Genomic DNA, 20,781 nt, shown 5'->3' on the forward strand with positions numbered 1-20,781 from the left:
GCATCCTCCCCTGGAATGTGCGCTCCCAGAGACCGGGCTTTGTCTGTTTTAACTCAAATATCCCCAGCGCCTAGCACACGTGCTCCACAATAACTGCCCAATGTGTGCATGAAAATGACAGCAAATAAACAAGGTGCGGCCCACTCTGAGGCTCTGCTTATTTTCCCTCAGCCAGCAGGTAAGAGACTCTGGCCTTTCACCGGCGTCTCCTGGCCCTGGAGACGGCCTGCCCTACCTGAAGCCTTGAAAGCTGTTCGGGTGCCCGGGGCTCCAGGGTGGGCCTGAGGGCTGGACCTGTTTGGACCTGGCAGGGTGGCCCACGCCCAGCCCCGGGAGGTGGCCTGTGGGTGGCACCCGGGGGTTTTCAGAGGTGCTGGAGGCTCCAGAACACAGCAGGAAGATGGCACAGCCACCCAGGTAGGTGCTGCCCTGTGAGACACTACTGCTGGGGACCCTGGGGACCCACGGTGCCCGGGCAGGGCCAAGGTGAGACCCGGCATGGAAATTCTCTGGCCCTGGCCTGCGGCCCAAGGCCCCAAAGTCCTGACTCAGCTCCTGAGCATCGTGGCTCAGAGGTCCCGGGCATTTGGGCCCCCGGCCTCCCTGGACCTCTGTACCTTCGCACTCAGACAGGGCTGCAGAGCCTGGAGCCCGGCCCCCACAGCCAGGAGTCTCCACCTTTCCAAGCCTCTCAGGCCTGCCCAGCCCTGGTGTTCAGGTTCCAACTGTGCAGGACTTGTGAGTGCTGAGGAGAGTGGGAGTGGGGAGCACAGGGGCTCCACAAAACCCAGGCCTGGCCCTGCCTAACCCGACTCCACCACGGGGCTTCTCCGAACCGAGCCTGGAGCTGAACCACAGCACACATTTAAGGTCAGGACCCCCAAAAGATACCAGGTGCGATCGAAAAATACAGTGAATGTTTAAAATGTTTTAAATTTATTACAGCAAAAGACACATTGCCATCAACCCCCTAAAAATACTCCCCCACACACATGCTTTGAACCCACTCATCCCATCATTCTTGCTGCTTTCTGCAGCAGCTCTGGAGTCCTCTTTCCTGAGTGTCTTTAGCTGCATTGTCCTGGCTGCCTTGATGTCATGAATCAATTGAAAATATTTCCCTTTCGTGGTCATTTTGACTTTGAGGAAGAGCCAGAAGTCACACAGTGGCAGATCCGGTGAACAGGTGGACGAGGACGCACTACAATGTCTTATGAGCTGCCTTTGCCTTGGACAGCACATGGCAGTGGCTTTCACTATTTTTAGTCACACCTCGTGAAGACACTGATGAAAGAGGACTCCAGAGCTGCTTCAGAAAGTGCCAAGAACAAAGGGATGAGTGTGCTCAAAATGAAGCGAATGGAGGGTGATTCGTGGTAATGTGTCTTTTAGTCTTTTATTGCAATACATTGCTTGATTTAAAGACCATCTATTATGATCATTCCTTGCATGCTGAAGTCCTAATGCTGGTGCCTGTGACTGGGAGTTTATTTGCCACTAGGATCTTTGTGGAAGTAATTAATTAAGATGAGATTATATGTTCAATCAGTGTGGGCCCTGAATCCAGTGACTGTCATTAAAAGAAAGCAGAGGTGCACGCAGACACAAAGAGATACGGAGGCATAGAGACAGACAAGGTGGCCAGCTGCAAGCCAAGGCAGGGTGGACTTCCAGCCCCCAGGAGGAGCTGGAGGAGGCAGGAAGGTCCTGCCCAGAGCCTGTAGGAAGAGGACGGCCTGCAACACTGGAGCTTGGACCTCTGGCCTCCAGGACTGCAAGAGAACACATTTCCGTTGTTTCAGGCCCGGTCTGTGGTTGGTTTCCCGTCATCCTGCAGTTCACTGGACAAGTCCCAGGGGCTCCCACCAGGGCACGGGCCAGGACTGGGCTGTGGGCTTTAGCCTCTTCACTCTGTTATTGTCGGAAAACGAGGTGCCTGGTGTGGAAACCTAAACCTCAAGCTGATCTCTGACACCGGGATCCCAAGTGGGGTGCTAGCAGCAGGAGATGGGGATCCCAGGAGGAATGGGGGCCTGACCTCACCACAGTGGTCACCCAGGAAGTGGCCACACCCCACTGCCTCCAATGCCAGCGAGCTGGCCCGCCCTGGGAAGGACTCAGGTAGTGGATGGGTTGATGGACCAGTGTATGGATGAGTGAGTGGATGGATATGTTACACGCACACATGCGCATATACGTGTGAACTTGTCTATATCTATGAGCATATGCTTTTATATTCCTGCACACACACATCCTTTTCCCGCATTCCTCGTTTACCCTCATCAATAAGGGGTGCAGGTTTCATGGCCGCCCCCAGTGAGGGTCAGGAGGTGATGGCAACAGAGCTGTGAGCACACCTGGTGTCCGGATTCGGGCCCCTAAAACCAGGGTTCTTAGAGAACACAATGGACCAGGACTAGCTCGGAAAAGCACCGATGATCTTGGCCCAGGGCGAGGCTCTGCTGGAAGTAGCAGAAAGCATAGCAGGACTCAAGGACTGGTGGGGACAAGGGTCCCACAGATCAAAGCCAGGACAATTCAGCACCTGAAAGCAGTTAATAATGGCAGGGGATCTAAGCTATTAAATACAATTAATAACAAATAAGTTTTAAGAACAAAAAAATTCATGAGTTTTTTAAGAAAGAAAGGGAAAGAGGAAGGAAGGGAAGAAGAGAGAGAAGGGAGGAAACAGGTTTTTTCGTAGGAAAATGGAAATTAATAAAGGCGAAAGGAAGATGGGGTTAGAGAATAGTGAACAGGGTACTTACACGGTCTCAAAGTAACTTCGCCAGTGTTACTTACTAATTACAAGGGAGACAATAACTTTGAAAGGAGGAAACGGTCTTAACCAAGTGACCAAAAGTGACCCACACCAGGTCAAAGCAGCATCAAGTCCACCCAGCAGGATGCACCAAGAAGAACAGGAGCTCGAAGACTCCCGTAGCAGCACACGGCTAGGAGCAATCGTGGAAGCTCCAGGGCAGCCCAAACTAAGGGACGCTCTAAAGACAGGGTGACAGCACAGACAGTGCGGCTGCCCAGGGCTCCAGGTGACTGAGGCAACTTGAGCATATTGTGGGACTGGGTTAGAGCCACACCTGGGCAGTGCTGGCACCTGGGAAAGCCTGGACACAGAAGCGGGGTAGGTGACAGTATCATGTCAACACTACAATTACTGGTTTTGATAAACACACTGTGATTGCAGGGCAGAATGTTCTGGTCCACAGGGAAGACAATGAAGAAATGGGGCAAAGGGATACAATGGCTCTGCCTACTCGCACTGGTTATGAAAAACTATATGCAAATATGTATGTGTTAAAACAGATGGATGATAGATGATAGAAGAAAGACAGACAGACAGAAAACAGACAGATAAGAATGGATGCTGGATGGATGGATAAATGGACAGGTAGTTGCATGAATGGATAGATGGAGGATGGATGAATGAAGGCTAGATGGATGGGTGCATGGGTGGGTGGATGGATGAATGGATGCATGCAGGATGGGCAGATGGGTGGATGATGAATGGATGGATGGACAGATGGATGGAAAAATGGATGAGTGGATGGATGGATAAAGGATGGATGGATGACGGATAGATGAATATGATGGATGGATGGATAAATGGATGTTGGAGGGTGGAGGGGTAGATGGAGGATGGATGGATGGATGGATGGAGAGAAGAAACAACGGAGGGCTGCATGGGGACAACAATAAAGCAAATGTGGTGAACACATCTTCCAATGGGGACACAGGGGTTCTCGGCCTACTTTCGTAACTGTCTTCTAAGTGAGAAGGTATATAAAAATAAAACATAACCTCCTTATAGTTTAATGAGGGATGTGTTTGGTTTTGTTCCCAGTTCCCGGCACAGAGCTTCTAGAACCCCGAGAGTTTCCTGAGTGACAAGTGTGTCACTCACCTTCATAAGGAGCCCTGTGGACCACAGCTGATTATGCGGCTCGGGAAACTGGATGGATGGGGCTGGTCACTGGGCACAGAAAGACTGGGCACTGGACCTTTCGTTCCCACACTGGCCTCCAGGAAAGGGTGGGTGCTAGAGGTTAAGCTCTATAAAGATTCTTGGGCAAGATGTGGGAAGCCCAAGCCCTTGTCCCATACCCCGCTCCCTGAATCCCTTCCACGTGTTGCTCCTGAGTTGTCCTCATACTAAGCTAGAGGACACGAATAAAAAGCCTTCCTGAGTTCTGTGGGCCACTCTAGCAAATGACCAACCCAAAGAGGGGGAGTGGGAACCCCAACCTACAGCTGCCCTGTCAAAAGCACAGGCAGAAACCTGGACTTGGGACCGGTCTGGGGTGGGCAGCCCTTTGTGCCTGTGCCCTTCTGTGGGGTCTGTGCCAGCCAGAGAGCTGGCAGCAGGGCTGGACTAACATGCAGGAGGCCCAGATGGGAGGCAAGCGAGTCGAATGGATTGTTGGTGTTGAGAAAACAGCCAGGCCTCAAACGAAACAGACGTGGGCACTCAGGCCCTGGGAAGGAAGTGTGACCGGCCCAGCCACTCTGGAGAGCCACAGGCAACAATCCACCCGCTCCACTCTTGGGTATGAGGGCCAGCCCCACACTGAACGTGGCCCACAGGCCCTTAAGGACAGATCAATACAGGCGCTAAGTGCACGGACACCCAGTGCAACTCCACCCCACATGACTACCACTCCCACCGCAGCAGGGCTGAGCCTCACAAGAGGCTGTCGAGCTAAGCCGGGGAAGCACTTGATGCTGGGGCCACTGTGCAAGGCCAGGGGATGAGGAGAGGGGAATGCGCCACCCCTCTGGAGGGCCTCCCATGAGGTGTGGGGTGCGGTGGGCTAGGCTGTGAGGGGCCAGCAGGAGGCCCAGGGGCTGGGCCGCAGCCTATGCATGGCACAAGGCAGGGCACCTGTTTGCTTCACCCTTGCACCCTCGTGGGTGCGCTGTAAACACCAGGCAGTGGACTGAATAATGGCAGGGGCCAGCACGCGGGAGGAACCGGCTGCGCCTGCTGGGCCAGACCCAGGTAAGCGCAGGGCCGCCCTGGGTGGAACTCACCCAGCCCGCTCAGGCAGGCCTGCAGTGAGAGCTCCCAGGTCACCTCTCCCCAGACCTGCCCCTGCCCCGTCCCAAGGAGCCAGAGTCCTGGGATGTCAGAGAGATCTCAGCAAACCTAACTCCGTGTTCTCTGGGCAACCTGGGCTCAGGAAGGGGCCAAGGGGGCGGCACCTGTCTGCATTCCTGGGTGGAGCAGGCTGGCTGCATAGTGGGGATACCTGGCCCCATAGCTGAGAACCTACCTCTCCCAGCATCCCGAGCTCAGGCTGAGCTGTGGACGCCCACATGTGGGGCTCATGTCCAGCCCAGCACACAGCAGGTGCCGGCAGAGTCCCCACCTCGGGCCCTGCCCTGCCTGCTTCCGGGAGGGCCTGTGGGGGCCGTGAGACCAAGACCATCAAGCAGGGCAGAGCAAGCCGGGCTCCAGAATCCCCTGTGGAATACACAGGGTCCAGCCCGACACCTGGGTGTGTTTGGCCAGTGCCCATGCTCCCGACCAATCAGTGCTTCAAAATCTAAGAAAATAAGATGACATTAACCCAAGAATGCATCAGCGCTTTGTGTGTGTGGCTGTCAGCAAACATCCAATGCCTGTGTCCAGGGAGCGGCCACTCTTGGCCTTGGATAGGACTTTCCTTTCCAGAATCAAGGAAACAGCATGGCCCAGAAAGTCAAGTGGCAGCAGCTTTCACACGGGTGCTAGGGCCAAGGGGGCCCTCAGGCCTCAGACGCAGACTCGAGGCTCAGCAGACGGTCAGGGCAGGGAAACCAGGGCATCCCATGGTGGGGACCAGGCCCAGTGAGCTGGGTGCAAGGCCGAGCGGAGTCAGCCGCCACGTACCCTCCATCCTCGGCAAACGCAGGGCAGAGGCCTTTCTGTGCCTCCAGAACTGGAGCAGCAACTCCCCTAAGTCCCATTCCAGGGAGGGACCGGCTCTACGGGTCAGGGCAGGACAGTGGGCGGTGGGGAAGGGCCTTCCAGGCTCTGATCAGGAGGGCTTTCTGGGAAGGGGCCCAGAGCTAAGCACCTTCCAGAACAAGCGGGGCTCTGGAGAGTGAGTTTATTCAGAGGACGGGAGCAGAGGATGGTGCTGGCACTGTGGGCAGAGACTGGTGTGGGCACCAGGGCGCAGGTATGAGAAGGGTTGTAGGAGTGGCCAGGAGGCGGAGCACCAGGCCACACCTGCTCGGGGCCTGGCAGAGAGCTGGGTTTATAGCAGCAGCCGGGCAGTCGGGGCACTGGAACGGCAAGTCACTGGGCGGCATGCTGCTCGAGCTGCTTCTCTTGCCCAGCCTCCTGGGGGCTGCCACAGGAGGCCCCATCCTGGGCACCTTGGGCCCCCCAGACTGTGCCAGGGGCTCTGAGGTGTGGTGCCAGGACCTGCAGGCAGCCGTGAAGTGTGGGGCCGTGCAGCACTGCCGAGAGGCCATCTGGAGCAAGCCCACCGCCCAGTCCCTGCACTGTGAAGTGTGCCAGGACACGGTGGCCGCAGCTGACAGTGGGCTGAACCCAGATGCCACGGAGGCTGGGATCCTGACGTCACTGACGAAGACCTGCGAGTGGCTTTCCAGCCGGGAGTCTTCAGCCAGGTGCAGGCAGATGGTGGCTGCCCACAGCCCAGCCCTCCTGCACATGCTCCTCAGAGCCCCGGGCAGCGCCCCAGCACAGGTGTGCTCCGCGCTCACCCTGTGTGAGCCGCAGCAGAGGCTCCTGGCTGCCCCAGGGGGCCTGCTCACTCAGGAGGACGCCCTGGAGGTTGTGACTCCACTCCTGGCCAACAGAGCCCTCACTTTCCACCCCCCGGGCCCGGTGCCGGCACCCGAGGATGCGCTGTGCCAGAGCTGCGTCCAGCTGATCTCCCGGCTCCAAGGTGCCGACCTGACCCTGGCCGAGGTGAACACCCGGGAGCAGTGCGGGTCTTTGGAGCCCAGCCTGGCTCTGCTCTGCAAGAACTACATCCGCCAGCTGTTTGTCCCCGCAGAGCAGACCCTGAGGGTGCTCCCACCGTGGGAGGTCTGCGGGAAAGGGGGCTTCTGTGAGGAGCTCAGGGGGCCGGCACAGCTGCCAGTACAAGTGGCTGCTGTGGACAGGGTCCCCTCCCTCGAACTGGAGCTGCCGAAGATGACGAGCGAGGTGCAGATGAAGTCTGGCCTGACCTGTGAGGTGTGCCTGGGCGTGATCAAGGAGATGGACCAGTGGCTCTTGTCCAACGGCACGGAGGTCTTCATCAGCCACTCCCTGGAGCGTGTGTGCGCCATCATGCCGCCTTCCATCGTGCAGCAGTGCATCACCATGGTGGACACCTACAGCCCCGCTTTGGTGGAGCTGGTAACCAAAATCACTCCGGAGAAAGTGTGCCAGACCATCCGGCTGTGCAGCCGCCATCGGCGCGCCCGGTCCATCTCCAGGGGGCCCCTGGTGAACACTGCGCCCCCACCGCCACCGGTGCTGCTGGACGAGGAGAACCAGGGCAGCTTCTGCAGCAGCTGCAAGCGCCTGTTCTACCTGTCTTCCGAGAACCTGGAGCTCAAGAGCACCAAGCGCGACATCCTGATGGCCTTCAAGGGCGGCTGCAGCATCCTGCCGCTGCCCTACAGGATCCAGTGCAACCACTTCGTCACGCAGTACGAGCCCGTGTTCATCCAGAGCGTCAAGGAGATGATCGACCCCCTGGCTGTGTGCAAGAAGATGGGAGCCTGCCACGCCCCCAAGACCCCACTGCTGGGCACCGACCAGTGCGTGCTGGGCCCCAGCTTCTGGTGCCGCAGCCGGGAGGCCGCTGAGCTGTGCAACGCGGTGGAGCACTGCCAGCGGCAGCTGTGGAGGGAGAGGCACTTCCACGCCAGGCTGCACGCGTGACCCCACAAGGCTGCCAGCCCCAGTGCCTCGAGGCTCCCATATCCCGCAGGGACCCTAGGAGCTGGGTGCCGTCCCATCCCGTCTCACAGATGAGAAACTCAGGTTCTGCAGAGCAGGCTAGGGGAGCAGAGCTGACCACCGAGGCCAGGCACTTCTGGTCCTGCAGGGCTCCGTGTCAACACCTCCCCCAGGGGCTTTGCCCTCGCAAACGTCACCAGCAGAGTGGAGCGGCGGAAGTGTACCACCCCACCCCGGCCAAGACTGCTCTCCATGCTACGATGCCGCTGACAGACCCAGGAGCCTGGCAGTGGCCTCAGTGCCCCTCCTCCCCCGGCTAGACAGACAGCCCGGCTACAAGCCGAGGCAGGATCGGGAGAAGGGCTAGGGCCACTGATGGTCAGCTCGGGGTCAGGGCTGGATCCCATCACAGCCTCTGCTGCTCGCTCAGCCTGGGGTGGCTGGGGTGGCTCCCAAGGGTTCAGGCCAGGGGTGGGGGCCTTTGGACTTCTCTGAGGAGGAGTCTGGGGCTTTGTTCTGGCTCCCCAAGGGGTACTTTCAATGTCTCAGCCCACCAGAGGGACCCTGCACTGGCCTGGATGTCCTAGGGTGGGGTGGTGGGCAGAGCCCTGGGAGCCGCCGCAGGGGTCTGGGGTGGCTGCTGAGGGCATGAGGTGCTTGGGGCCGTCGTGCCATGGCGAGCAGGTCCTTCCCTACGCAGAGCCTCAGTTTCTCACCTGTAGAATGGGGCGGCCACACGTTCTGCATAGAGGGAGACGTTGAGACGATCCAAAGGACACCCCCGGCTCCTTCCCCTGGAGACCAGCACCCGCTGGCCTGCTGGCACCGGCAACACCCACCTCAGGGAGCCGAGGGTCCCCAGGGAGTGTGGCTGTGTGAGCGAGTATAAACCGCAGGCGTGCGCCAAGTGGTGCTGCTGATTGTGTTCTTGTGGGAGGCAGTGCCGCCCCGGCTCAGTGCCCTCTTCCCAGCATCCCGAGTGTCCTGCCAAGAGGAGCCTCCTCAGGGCCTGCTTGGCGCCGACAGGTTTCCCCTCACCCACCCCCAGCCTTCAGGGACACCCATGGGCCCGCTGCCTGCGTGTCCTCAGCCCTCAGGGCCTGCATGTGTAGGCACTTAAGCCTGTAAGGGCCCACGGCGTCCTGGTGTGCAGGCTGCCATTTCTGTGCAGCCTGGCGGCAAGGCCCTTCCAGGTGAGCCCTCCTCTCCCACGAGGGGTGCCCGGCCCACTGGCAGCAACATGAGTGGGTGCCCACTGCCGGGGCCACACCTGTGCTCCAGTGCCTCAGACACAGGCACCCTCAGCCGCATCTCTGGACCCCGCCACGCTGGCCACTGCTGTCCAGATGGGACAAGGGGTACTGACCGCACTGCCCACCTCGCATGTCAGGAAGGCCCAGGTGTGCCCCCTGGAGGGGCCCACGTCAGATGGAGAACGTGAGACCCGCAGCCACGGCCCTGCAGGCTCTCGGCCCCCACCTGATGCTCTGGGACAAAGGGAGCCGAGGCCCAGCTGCTCCTGGGGACACTTGCTGACTGTCGTGTGTGACAGGTCACAGCCTGCTCGGCCCGACATCACCAGGCACACAGGGCAGACACAGGGCAGCCTGACAGAGGCCGGGAGGGCAAGGCAGAGGGCACGGTGACCGTGGCCCTGAGCCCACCGCTCCCCACACAGGGCAGTGAGGGTGGGGTCTCCCCGGCCCCTTCCCTCTACCCCAGGCCGGGCACCAGCTGCTCTCTTAGCCCCCCTGGTCAGATGGGGCCCCACATGCCCACGGAGCTCGCGTTCATGACAGAACCTAAAGGGCGCCCTCACTCAGCTGGGCAACATTGGCCTTATTTGCCCGGGCCTCTCCCTGTGCCCTCCTCTCCCGACCCCAGGGCCTTTGCTCGGGTTCTCCTCTCGGCCCTCCCTCCACAGCTTGGCCCCACTGGCCCCTCGGGGAGGTGGCTTCTGGCCACCCCTGCCCTCCCTCCCACTCTGCCGTGCCACGCTATGCCCGCGGTCCTCTCCAGCTCCGCACACGGCTGACTACTTCTCAGGGTTCTCTGCTCCCTCTCCGCCCGCCCTGTGGGGCTTGAGCTTGGGAAGGGTGGAGATTCTGGCCCGATGGGCCCTGCTGTGTCCCTTCTCCGGGGCAGAGCTGGACTGGCACAGGGACTGTGACTTGCCGGGCTGTGATATACTCTGGGCCTCCTGTGACGTCACCTTCCACCCTGGCCCCCAGCCCCTCGGCAGGCAGAGGCCACGGGCTGCGACACTGTTTCTGGGGCTGTGGAGCCACAGCAGGACCCTCGGGCACACAACACTGCAGGGCCCTCATCCCTCCCGAGGGAGGGGACAGCAACCAGAGCTGTGTGGTGCCAGCAGCTGCCTGGAGACACTGCCAAGCAAGGGTGTCCTCCCAGCCTGTCCTGAGGACCGCAGCTGGCAGCTGCACGGGGTCTGGCGAGCTGGGGACCCCTCGAAGCAGATGGGGGGCTCTCCCGCTCCCTCTCCACAGCATCCCAACCTGTCCCTCCCACCCCCACGACCAGCGGTCACAGGCAGGACCCCACATGCTCCCTGCATGGCGGGCGGGCACCCCCACCTCTCCCCACTGTCCCCTCCTGTGCCCACTTGGCGCCTGCCCAGCCCTACCTCCACCGAAGCTCAGCATGGGGCAGGGCCCACACCCAGGTCCTTTCTCCAGGTCCGGCCCAAAGAGGCCATGCTCTGCCTGGGCCCCACAGTAGGGCTCTGGTTCTGGCTGATGCACAGAGGGCCCGAGGGACCTGGACAGGGCACTCAGCTATGCAGAGAGCCGCGGGCAGAGCACACCTGCTCTTCCCTAACCAAGAGGCCAGACAGGGCCTCCCACACCGCACCCCTGCCTGCCCTCAGCGCCTGTCCCAGGCTCCTGCTGCCCCAGAGCCCCCAGGACATGGAGAAGTGTCCAAGCCCACAAGCAGCCCGGGGCCTTGGCCAGGGCGGACGCGCACTAGACACCAGTGTGTGCACACTGTGCCACGGCTGGCAACGGCCCCGCTCCCTGGGCTCCCTGCACCCCAGGCCTTCCCAGTCTGGAGCTCCCGCAGCCTCCCAGGAAGGTGGCCCTCCTGGCCGTGTCACTCTGAAACCTGTGCCTGCCGCGATCTAGGGTTGGGCCTCACTTTGGAACAAACAGGAAGTGTCAGAGAGCTCAGAGTCCCAGAGGGGACCTTCAAGTGCCCCTCTGCCATGCACTGGCTGTGTGACTTCGGGAAAGTTACTGCACAGCTCTGGTCCTCAGAGTCCCCGTGAGTAAGCAGGATCACGCGAGGCACCCAGGATCCCATGACCCGGATGGAGCGTGGGAAAGGAACAGCAGCCTCACCCCACCCGGACCCCTGCCTAGTAAAGCACGCTGGCCTCCAACACGCCTCCCTCCCCGGGCGGCTGCTCTGGGCTGAGCTGGACCCTGGTTGGGGCCCTGGATGTGGATTCTTTCTGGGTGAAAATATGCCGATGACTAACAAGCCATGGGGGCTGCAAACCACAGCACTTCCTGTCCCTCCTGGGGCCCATGGGAAAGACCCCGGTGGCCCTCCACCTCCTGGGCTCCAGCTCTGATTCCTCCAGGCAAAACCACAACTGCTCTGAGCCACAGTTTCCCTTCCAGAGCCAGAAGAGCCTCTAACACCTCCAGGGGCCCAGGAGTGTGAGCCGAGACAGGGCTAGGTGCTTCCTGGGCCCGTCCCAGCCCCAGCACCCAGGCTGCCTCCAGGAGGCCCCGAAATTCCTCAGTGCTGATGCCACCTTTCTTTTGAGTCCTCTGCTGGCCCAAAAGCCCTAGGAAGCAGCCGGCTCTGCCTATGGCCACCAGGCCCCTTGCAGTGGGCAACTCCAGGGCCCATGTTCCTCGCCAAAGCTCCATGGGGCCCAGCATGGCACCAGGGGCACCAGGGCCAGGTTCCCACCTGGGAGGGGCCGTGTTGGCCACAACACTTATGTAGGACAGCAGTGGGTGGTGCACAAGAAAGGGAAAGCCACACACTCCCAAACCAGTCTCACAAGTGACATTCCGAAAGACAGCAGGAAAGGACGCTGGCACCCGTGGCAGAGAGAGCCTAGATGACCCTGTGTCTTTGGCCTGGTCTCTGAGGATGGACTTGTGCCTGGGGTGGGCTGCCCCCTGCAGACCTGTTGCAGGCCAAAGAAAGCACTGGTCTCCACTGCACGGAAGGCCTGCTGTGTCCCAGCCACTGTGCTGGTCACTGGGACGCGAGTGGACCTCACAGACAAGGGCACTGCCCACCTCACAGGCAGGGCACACAGCCATCTACAAGGAAATAATGCCACCAATAATGTTTGAAAAGGAACCTAGTGTTACAGTAATACAATGCCCAAGCAATGCATTTCAATCCAGGAGGTGGAGATTGCAGTACATCCATCAAAGAGAAAAGAGCGGGAAGCAATAGTGTAGAACGGTGTCTTAGTTACTCTTCTATCATTGCTAAGACAAAATACCTGACACCCAAAGTTAAGGATGGGTTTATCTAGCTCACAGTTTGTAGAGATTTCAGCCCATAGTTGGCTGGCAAAAGGCAGAGTGGCACGTGTCAGAGGGCATCAGAGAGGAGAAATAGTTCATTGCAGGCAAAGGCAGGAAAAGCAACAAGGGACGTTAACAGCATCTTTCTGCCCCTTTTATTTTATCCAGGCTACTTAGGACAGGCAGCACTCACACCCTTAAGCCCTTGAGCCTAGCACTGCACCCTGAATCAATCTCAGGTCACACACTCTGGATCCAGTCACCTCTGAAAAAGCCCCACCTGTGACTGCAGGGCACTTTGGGGGACATCTAAACACAGCCATGACAAATGGGGAGGGCAGGGACCGTTGCTCTGGGGAGGTGACATCAGCTGGAACCTGGCCTCTCCGGGGCAGAGGTCCGGGGGCAGGAATGAGAGGGCAGAGGCTGGGGAGCAGAGGGGCAGAGTGGACAGAGGTGCCAGCCTGGGTGAGATCCAGGCTGTGGAAAGCTGCCCAGGGCCAGGGTCCCATGAGGTGCGCTGCGGGGCCACATGGACCTCCAGTGTGATGGAAGCCATGCGTCACTTCCAAGCTGGGCAGTCCCGGGGCTCCTCTGCTCTCGACGTTCACTTGGTAGCCGAGTGGCCTCGTGGGTGGGAGGGGGCAGGGACACCGGGCTGTGGCTGGGTTAGGCGCCCAGGCTGGGGCAGCTGGGACAGGGGCTGAGGGAGTGAGGGGAGGGTCGGGTCCAGAGCACCCAGAGGAAGAACCACCAGGCCTTGCGGTGTCTGAGATGAGTGAGAAACGTGGGCTTGAGACGTGGCACACCGAGGCCCAGCCCCAGCCCAAGGTGCCAGGGGCCTAGAGCAGCGGCACAGAGGGACGGAGCTGCCATCTCCCTCAGCCAGGGACGACCAGTCCCCGAAATCTGGGTACCTTGTCTCCCAAACCCAAAGCCCCTGGGGCAGGCAGGCTGGAATCCCCCTGCTGTGGCTTCAGTGTCTGCTCTGAAGGCTCTTGTCCTGCAGCCAGTAGGACGGGGTCCATGACAACATCAGAGAGACCTGAGCTGGCAGCTGGCCCTGCCTCCTCTGCAGTGAGAAGCCTTGCCGGATGCCCAGCAGATGCCAGTGTCACGCGCGTGGACCCCCAGCCTCCAGAGCCAGGAGCAGAATGAATCTCCATTCTTTAGGAATTCCCCGCTCTCAAGCGTCTTGTTACAGCAAAAGAAAACCAGCAAGACACTACTGGTCTGGTCCAATCCTCTTCCCTCCATGTTACAAACAAGGAGTCAGGGGTCAGGAAGGGCAGTGAGAGGGGAAGATCATGGGGGAGGTGACTGTCAGCCCCAAATCCCCTCTGTTGCCAAGGATCCCCTGCAAGCCAGCCTCAAGGGAGGCCGAGGTGACGTGGGCCAAGCTTTGCCAAGATCCGACCACTCTGCAGAGGCCATGCAGAGACAGGGAGGACCGTGGGGGTCACTCGGCAGAGAGGGTGCCAGCACGGGCCAGAGCAGTGACAGGCGATGATGGCCGAGGCTCTGGACCCCTTGAAAGCACACGCTGTCCCTGTGGACAGTGCAGAGGGGTGCTGGCCACGCCCACTGCCCCAAGGAACACCAGGGGTGAGCAGCCCCGCCCCTCCATCCTCTGACCATGGGACATAGCGCTCAGGGATGAGGGGTGAATGGTGGTGGCTGTTACCTCACTGAACCCCACAGCTGGGCCATCCTGTTGGCACCAGGTCACAGCGCTCATTCAGGGTGGAGCCAGGAGTGGCCTCAGAGCTCAGGCTGCCCCTCTGCACTGTCGCTCAGTGGGGACAGACTCTAGGAGGAGAAGCTGGGAACGGGGCTCTTGGGAAACGCATGCTAAGCTGAGCACCAGTGGGGCTCCCTGTCTGACACGCAGAGCACCAGCAGGGCTCAGGGCGTGGGCAGGGACAGCACAAAGTGGTTTAGGGACCAAGGGAAGACCTGGGGCCGGGCCAGGCTCCTGTACAAGGAGGAAAACAGCCAGACAGAAGGTGGAAGAGGCACTGGGTGAGGTGCATGGCACAGCATGGTGTTCCTGTCCCCAGCATGTGGGTGAAGAGGCGCAGGGCCCAGTGCCAGTCCCAGGAAGGACTCGGGCTTTGCGAGGTGTCACGCACGCAGCGTGGGCCCTAGCTGGCAGAGGTGACAGGCTGGCTGGCGGGCCCAGGGACCAAGGAGCCCTGGTGACGTCACGCTGAGCTCACTTGGACGCCGGGCTCCATGGGGCAGGAAGAGCGTGAGCAAGGGGACAGGGCGACACCACAGCCACCTCCCCTGGCCACACCTGAACATCACCTTCCTGTGGTCCCCGAGCTCTGCCTCTGGCCAGGCAAGGGAGAAGCTTCCAACGTCTCTCGGGAAGGAGGCCCTGGCTCGCTCTCCCAAGGGGACCAGAGCCCTGGACGCTGCCCCTGCCTCGGCCGCAGGCTCAGGGCCCGGGTGTAGCCAGGCCACGGCTTCAGCACAGGGCCACGTGACTCTGCAGGGTGGGGCCTATCAAGTGCCCACCGCACAGATGGGAGCACTTGGGCCAGGTAGGAGGGACACCCATCCAGGGTCCGCAGCCAGCCTGCTAGCTCTGGCAAACACGGTGTGGCTCTACGGTCTTCCGGGGGAGCCAGCCCCTCCCTGCACACAGTGGGTCATGTTTCCCAGCCTCCTCTGGGGCTGGGGCAGCCAGGGGACTGCATTCCACCCAGTGGCAGGTGGGCAGAGGTCTCCCACCTGCAGCCTTGTTCTCGACCACTCTGCCCGAGTCAGGAGAGGGCGGCAGGCCAGGCCTGCTCTGTGGAGTGCAGGCAAAGGTGTGTGCGTGTGTGCACGCGTGTGTGCAGGATGCAGTGGGGGCAGAGCACTGGGCCTGCTCACCCCGGCCCCTCCCAGGACCACAGGGAGTGGAACCTGGCGCTCACTGTTGGGCGGGCACAGGGAAAGGCCCTGTGGCAAGCCTGCATCCATGCCCCTGCCCTACCAGATGCCCAGCTTGTGCAAAACCCGTGAGTGGCCCACAGAACAGAGCCTGAGGGGCTCCCCAGCTGCCCCCTGCCATTCCCCACCCACCTCACTCCCCAGCTCCCCATCAGGCTGCTTCCTGCCTCTGTGGCTTTGCACACGATGTCCCCTCTGTCTAGGGTCCCCTTCTTCCCTTGGCTCATCTTCTTGGCAAACTCCTATTCATCCTTCCAAGCCCAGTTCAAACATAACCTCCTCTGAAATGACCACCTACCCTCTTCTCGACAGTGAGCTCCCATCTGTCCCTTACTCTGTACCAGGCAGGTGACTCATTCGTGCTCAAAGCTAAGAGATGGCAAGTGGCAGCACAGAGGCCACTTGAGAAGTTTTGACAGTTGGGCTACAGACCTGTGTCTCCTGACACGGTGAAGCACCCAGGCAGGTGATCAAGGTAGGACCTGAGACGGGAAGGTCATCCTGGACTCTGCAGGTCACCCGTGTCACTACTGGGTCCTGAAAAAGAAATGCCTTGCTCCTCTGCAGTCAGAGAGGGGCACAGAGAGGCTGGGAAGGAGCTCAAGCCAGGGAGGCAGGTGCGTCTGTGCTCTGCCTCTGGAAGTGGAAGACTGCAGGGAAACAGACTGTCCCCAAGCCTCGAGAAGGGACACAGCCAGGCCCATCTTGATTTAGCCCCGTGAGACCAGCTGGTTTCAACATCCAGAGCCATGGGACAGAAAACTGTGCTGTCGTCAGCACTGAGTGTGTTTCAAGGTGGTACAGAAGCATTAGAAAGATAACACACCCTGTGCACTAGCCTGGGGTCCCTCAAACGGGGCTTCCCCAGCCTCTGAGCTTCTGCCCTGCTGCACCCCTGTGGGCTGCCCAACTCTGCCTGATGAGTTTCTACTCCTCCCTCAGAACCCATCCCCAAGGCCTCTCCTAGGGGACCTGTCCCAAAATGCCCTGCAGTACAACTGGGCTGGCCACACCCCTCCATGCCCAGGTGTGGGCGCCATCTTGGACTCCCTGGGTGGCCACTGGCTGGGGAGATCCCAGGGGGAGGTTCCTAGACCAGTGCCAGAATGCTGCAGGACCCTGGCAACCAACAGGGAAAGGGCTGGTCCCTGGGGTGGTCAGAGCCCAAAGTGTGTTCACGAATGGGATTGACAAAACACCAAGTGTAGCCTTGCCTCTCCCAGCCAAGCCCTCCCTGAGCAGGAGAGACCATGCCAGCAAGGGGCCAGATCTCCCAAGTGCCTTCCTCCTGCTTGTCTAGCTGTCTTTTATTCCTCACCCCCAGCAGCATCAATAACAGCCTCAGACAAATCCTCCCTCCACCTCCTCAAGCCAGAACCCTAATGCCCTGTAATCCGATCACAAGAGAGAAAGCCCAGGCTTAGGAATTTACCCTAAAAAAGAATCCGAGATGTGGGCGTGGCACATCGCATCTTCACAGGAGTGCACACTGAAAATGCCTCAGATGTCCAGAAATGAGGACTCGATTAGGTAAACAGTATCTCCTTCAGAAGCAAGTATATTATACAGCCATTAAAAATAGCAGTTGCAAAAACACGCTGGCACACAGAAGATGTTTAATACATAATTCCACTGGGATTCAAAATTTATAAAACATGTATATATTTGCATCTTAAAAAGACGAGTGAGAATATTCATCTCAGATATTAATAGTTTTAATCTCATGGGGGGTTAACACGGGGATTGTTTTTATGCCTCATCTCTTTTATAATTCCACAATTCCTGTGATGATTATGAATTATAATATTTAAAAGGTCTTTTTTTAGAGAGAGTATTTTCCGGAGAGGAACTGGCCAACGCCCACGGCAGAATCTCTCCAAAGAGGTTCTGGCAGTACACAAGGTCCCTGCAGTAAGGCCACACAGCTCAGCAAGGCCAGCCACAAAGGAGGGGCCACAGGGGACTGTGGCCGTGGCCCTGGGAAACCCGAGATGCAAGAGGTCAATCGCACAGGCAGGGAGCTGGCTGGGGGCTCAGGAAGCACAGGGCTGCCTGTGTGGCTCCCAGCCTGGCAGGGAGAAAGCCAGGCCCCTGCAGATGGCCAGAGGGTTCAGGCCAGAGTACACACTGTGCCTGGGCAGGGCTGCCAGAGGACTGAGGGGACCTGTGACCTTTCTGCTAACGACAGCTCTCCCTGAGATCCCTCCAGCCTGGGACGCCCATCTGGGTCTGCTAAATGGTCAGATGGGGAGGGTGCAGGAAAGGGAGGGGCAGCATGCCCAGGTCTTCAATACCCGGGTGAACCCAAGTGGGCAGAGAGCCTCCCAGGAAGCCCTGCAGCAGAGCCGGAAGCTGGGAAGGCAGAATGGGGAGAGCAGATTGTTCCCATGGCCTCCCGAGGCCAAGGCCAGCCTGGTGCTTAGGGGAGGCCGTCTAGGGTTGGCCTAGCGGGATGGATGCACCTCCTGGGCCTGTCTTGCTGCGTTTTCCTTAACATCACCATGGAGATCTGAGTTTGATTTAAACAGGACTTGGAGCAGTAGGGATCTGGCGGGGGGCGGCTGACTTCAGTGTTCAGAGGTTTGAGTTTCGTGTGGACCAGCCATGAGAGACGTCCGTGGAATCCCAACACTGTGCGCTCAGGAGTCCCGGACAGTGTGGCCATGTGTGGCTCTGCTTGTCTCGCAGTCTCCATCCTGTCCTGCCAGGCAGGTCCCAGAACACCCGGAGCAGCCCGAGCCCACCAGCCAAGAGCCCAAAGAGGGACCACCCAGCCATCCCCATAGAGAGCAACAGAGCCACAGCGGACCTCAGGGTGGCCTGACACCCAGCACTGTGAGCCTGGCAGCTGACTGCCCACTCCTCAAAATCACCTTGGAAAACAGCCGCGCGAGGCAGCAGCCTGGGACAATACAGCACCCCCAGGGCAGGGGCACATGGGGGAGCTCAAGCCGAATTCAGAGCAGATGCATCTGAAACCCAGGGTCCTAGAGATGACTTGGGCCATTCACAATGAGAGCTGAGAGTTAAGGAAGAGTTCAGCAACCCCACAGGAAAATACGGGCATGAGATGGGGGTGTGGCTCAGACGAAGAAGGCTGCCCAACACCACAAAAAATAAGAAAGAGAAAAGATGGGAATAGCCACACAACTCACAATAGCTAAGTCCTGGAAGCAGACTATATCCATCAACAGAGAACTGGATACGGAAAATGAGGTATCTATACATAAAGGAATACTACTCGGGTATAAAGAGAATCAAATTTGAGACATTTGTAGGAAAATGAAGGCACCTGGAAACTATTATGTTGAGTGAAATATATCAGACACATAAGCTTACATACCCCTCATTAGAATAAGGCAAAGTACAAACAAAGAGCACCGTGAAGGATGGGTAGAGGACACAAGCACGTAGGTCTCTTGCAAATGGAAAGAAGTCCAGGAGAAGGGGAGGGAGAGCAGAGGGGGAGGGGAAGGGGAAGTGAGCAGAATAAAGATACGCCATGTACGGGAACCCAGTAACTTCAATGGATGTAAGCGCTCTATGTCATAAACACCAGATAAGATTAATAATGTCCACAAGAACAAAAGTGGGCTAAGGGGAATTCGAGGAGGAGGGAAGGAGCCGGGAGGAAAGGGAAAGTGATCGAAAAAGAATCACGCTGTGGTACGTGCATGTACCCGTGCCCCAAGATGACTGCAACCTGCATGTACTCCAAACACGTACTAATAAAAAAGATGGGTGCCAGCTGCGCACATAAGTCATGCAGGAGGGGACCCAAATCATCGGCAAACACTGGGAAAATGCCTTCCGTCTCGCTGGGGAGCACGACATAAACAGCACAGAGCTACAGCCCCACCCACCTGCTGGCAAACATGGCAAGTCCGGTGGATTCAAAGCTATGGAGCTTCGAACTGTCCCGCAGGCAGGGGACAGCAAGAGGCAGAGAGGGGACACCAAGCTGCTCCTCCACCCCATTCAGGCACCTGCCGGGGACCCACTCAGATGCTCTGTGCAGCCAGGACTAGAATAGCAACATCCTTGGGAAGTAAAGTAACCCCAGTGCTCCCACAGCCAGGGACTGCGTATCTCAACTAGGTTACACACGCTGCGTGGATAAATTACCCCAAGCTGGGAATATCCACCAAACTCCAAAAAGCAGGATGATGTCACCCATATCAATTTTTAAAACAAGCTAAACCGAAGAACATATTGATTGCAGATAGAGAGAGCTATGTGTCCACCCACGATCAATGTAAATTATGATTCATATATCTTCTTGTATTCGCAATTATGTTTTATATGCAAGATATAAAACCTAAATGGAAACAATCCACACCAATTTCAAGATGAAGGCAGCTTCTGGGTAGGTAGGTGGCAGGGTAGGGGTGGGAGGAAGGAGCAGAGGGTTGGGCTTTATCTGGATCTATCATAGACTTTTTCTTTGAGACATAGTGATCCCAGATAGATAGTAAAAATAACCTTGATGACAGCTGGATAAAGTATGGGATTGAGCCAGGCTGGGTTTGGTAAAAATGGACTCCCTAAATTTCAGAGGCTTCTTCCACAGTCCTGTTCACTATCCGTAGTCCAAATTCATCATGTGAACCCAAACTAACTACAAGGGAGGCGGGAAGGAAGGAAACCCTGAGCGCATAGTGCACTCTGTGTGTTGTACTGCATTCTGTGCTTTTCTGTATACATTAAGATTCCATGGTTACAGTGAAGCTGGGAGAAAGAGAGTCATCCTGTCCCTCACAAAAGGACAGGGTTCCCAAGTCACCCAGAGTTTAGGCTGAGACCATCCCACTCCAACGCCCCTGTGACCCTGGTCACATGTGCCCATGGCAAGGTGGGGTTGGCAAAGCTTTAGGGCTGTCCTGGTCCAGGGATGGCACAGACAGAGACAACTGGGCTATAGGACTGTGCCCTCTACTTCAAACCCATTTGCTCAATATCCATGCTTAGGGTGAGGTCTCAGGAAGCCCAGGAGGCTGCATCACAGCCTCTTGCTTCTTTTTGTCCATCCATCCATCCATCCATCTATCCATCTATCCATCCATCCATCCACCCATCCTTCCAACCATCCATCTGTCCATCTATCCATCCAACCATCCATCTGTCCATCCATCCACCCATTCATCCACCTATCCTTCCATCCATCCATCCACTCACCCATCCATCCATCCATCCACCTATCCATCCATCTGGGAAACCACAGACAAGAACAGCCATGCTTAGTGAGAGATGGGAAAGAGGATGCCTGGGGTTTTTTCACAGGGAGCTTCAATGCAGCTTCTTTGAGGACAAGAGCTTTATGCTGAGGTTGAATGTGGGCAAGAAGACAGCAAGAAGACCATGCCCATACGCTTCGGACAGGCGGCCGCAGCACCC

At 58.3% G+C, this 20,781-nt stretch overlaps 2 protein-coding genes across 3 annotated transcripts in view; one reads left to right on the forward strand and one right to left on the reverse strand.

Annotated features, from left to right (window-relative positions):
- Sorcs2 (sortilin related VPS10 domain containing receptor 2) overlaps nt 1-20,781 on the reverse strand; it is a 311,448-nt gene that overhangs the window by 146,877 nt on the left and 143,790 nt on the right. The window lies entirely within an intron of this gene.
- Nucleotides 6,051-13,070, forward strand: Psapl1 (prosaposin like 1). Its single transcript, XM_013073004.3, has one exon. It carries the CDS (start codon nt 6,185-6,187, stop codon nt 7,907-7,909), a length of 1,725 nt encoding a protein of 574 aa, XP_012928458.2. The 5' UTR covers nt 6,051-6,184; the 3' UTR covers nt 7,910-13,070.

This window comes from Heterocephalus glaber, unplaced genomic scaffold (genome assembly GCF_053883595.1).
Source record: "Heterocephalus glaber isolate CG9 unplaced genomic scaffold, H.glaber_assembly_v1.0 deba00001509, whole genome shotgun sequence".
Lineage (NCBI taxonomy): Eukaryota > Metazoa > Chordata > Mammalia > Rodentia > Bathyergidae > Heterocephalus > Heterocephalus glaber.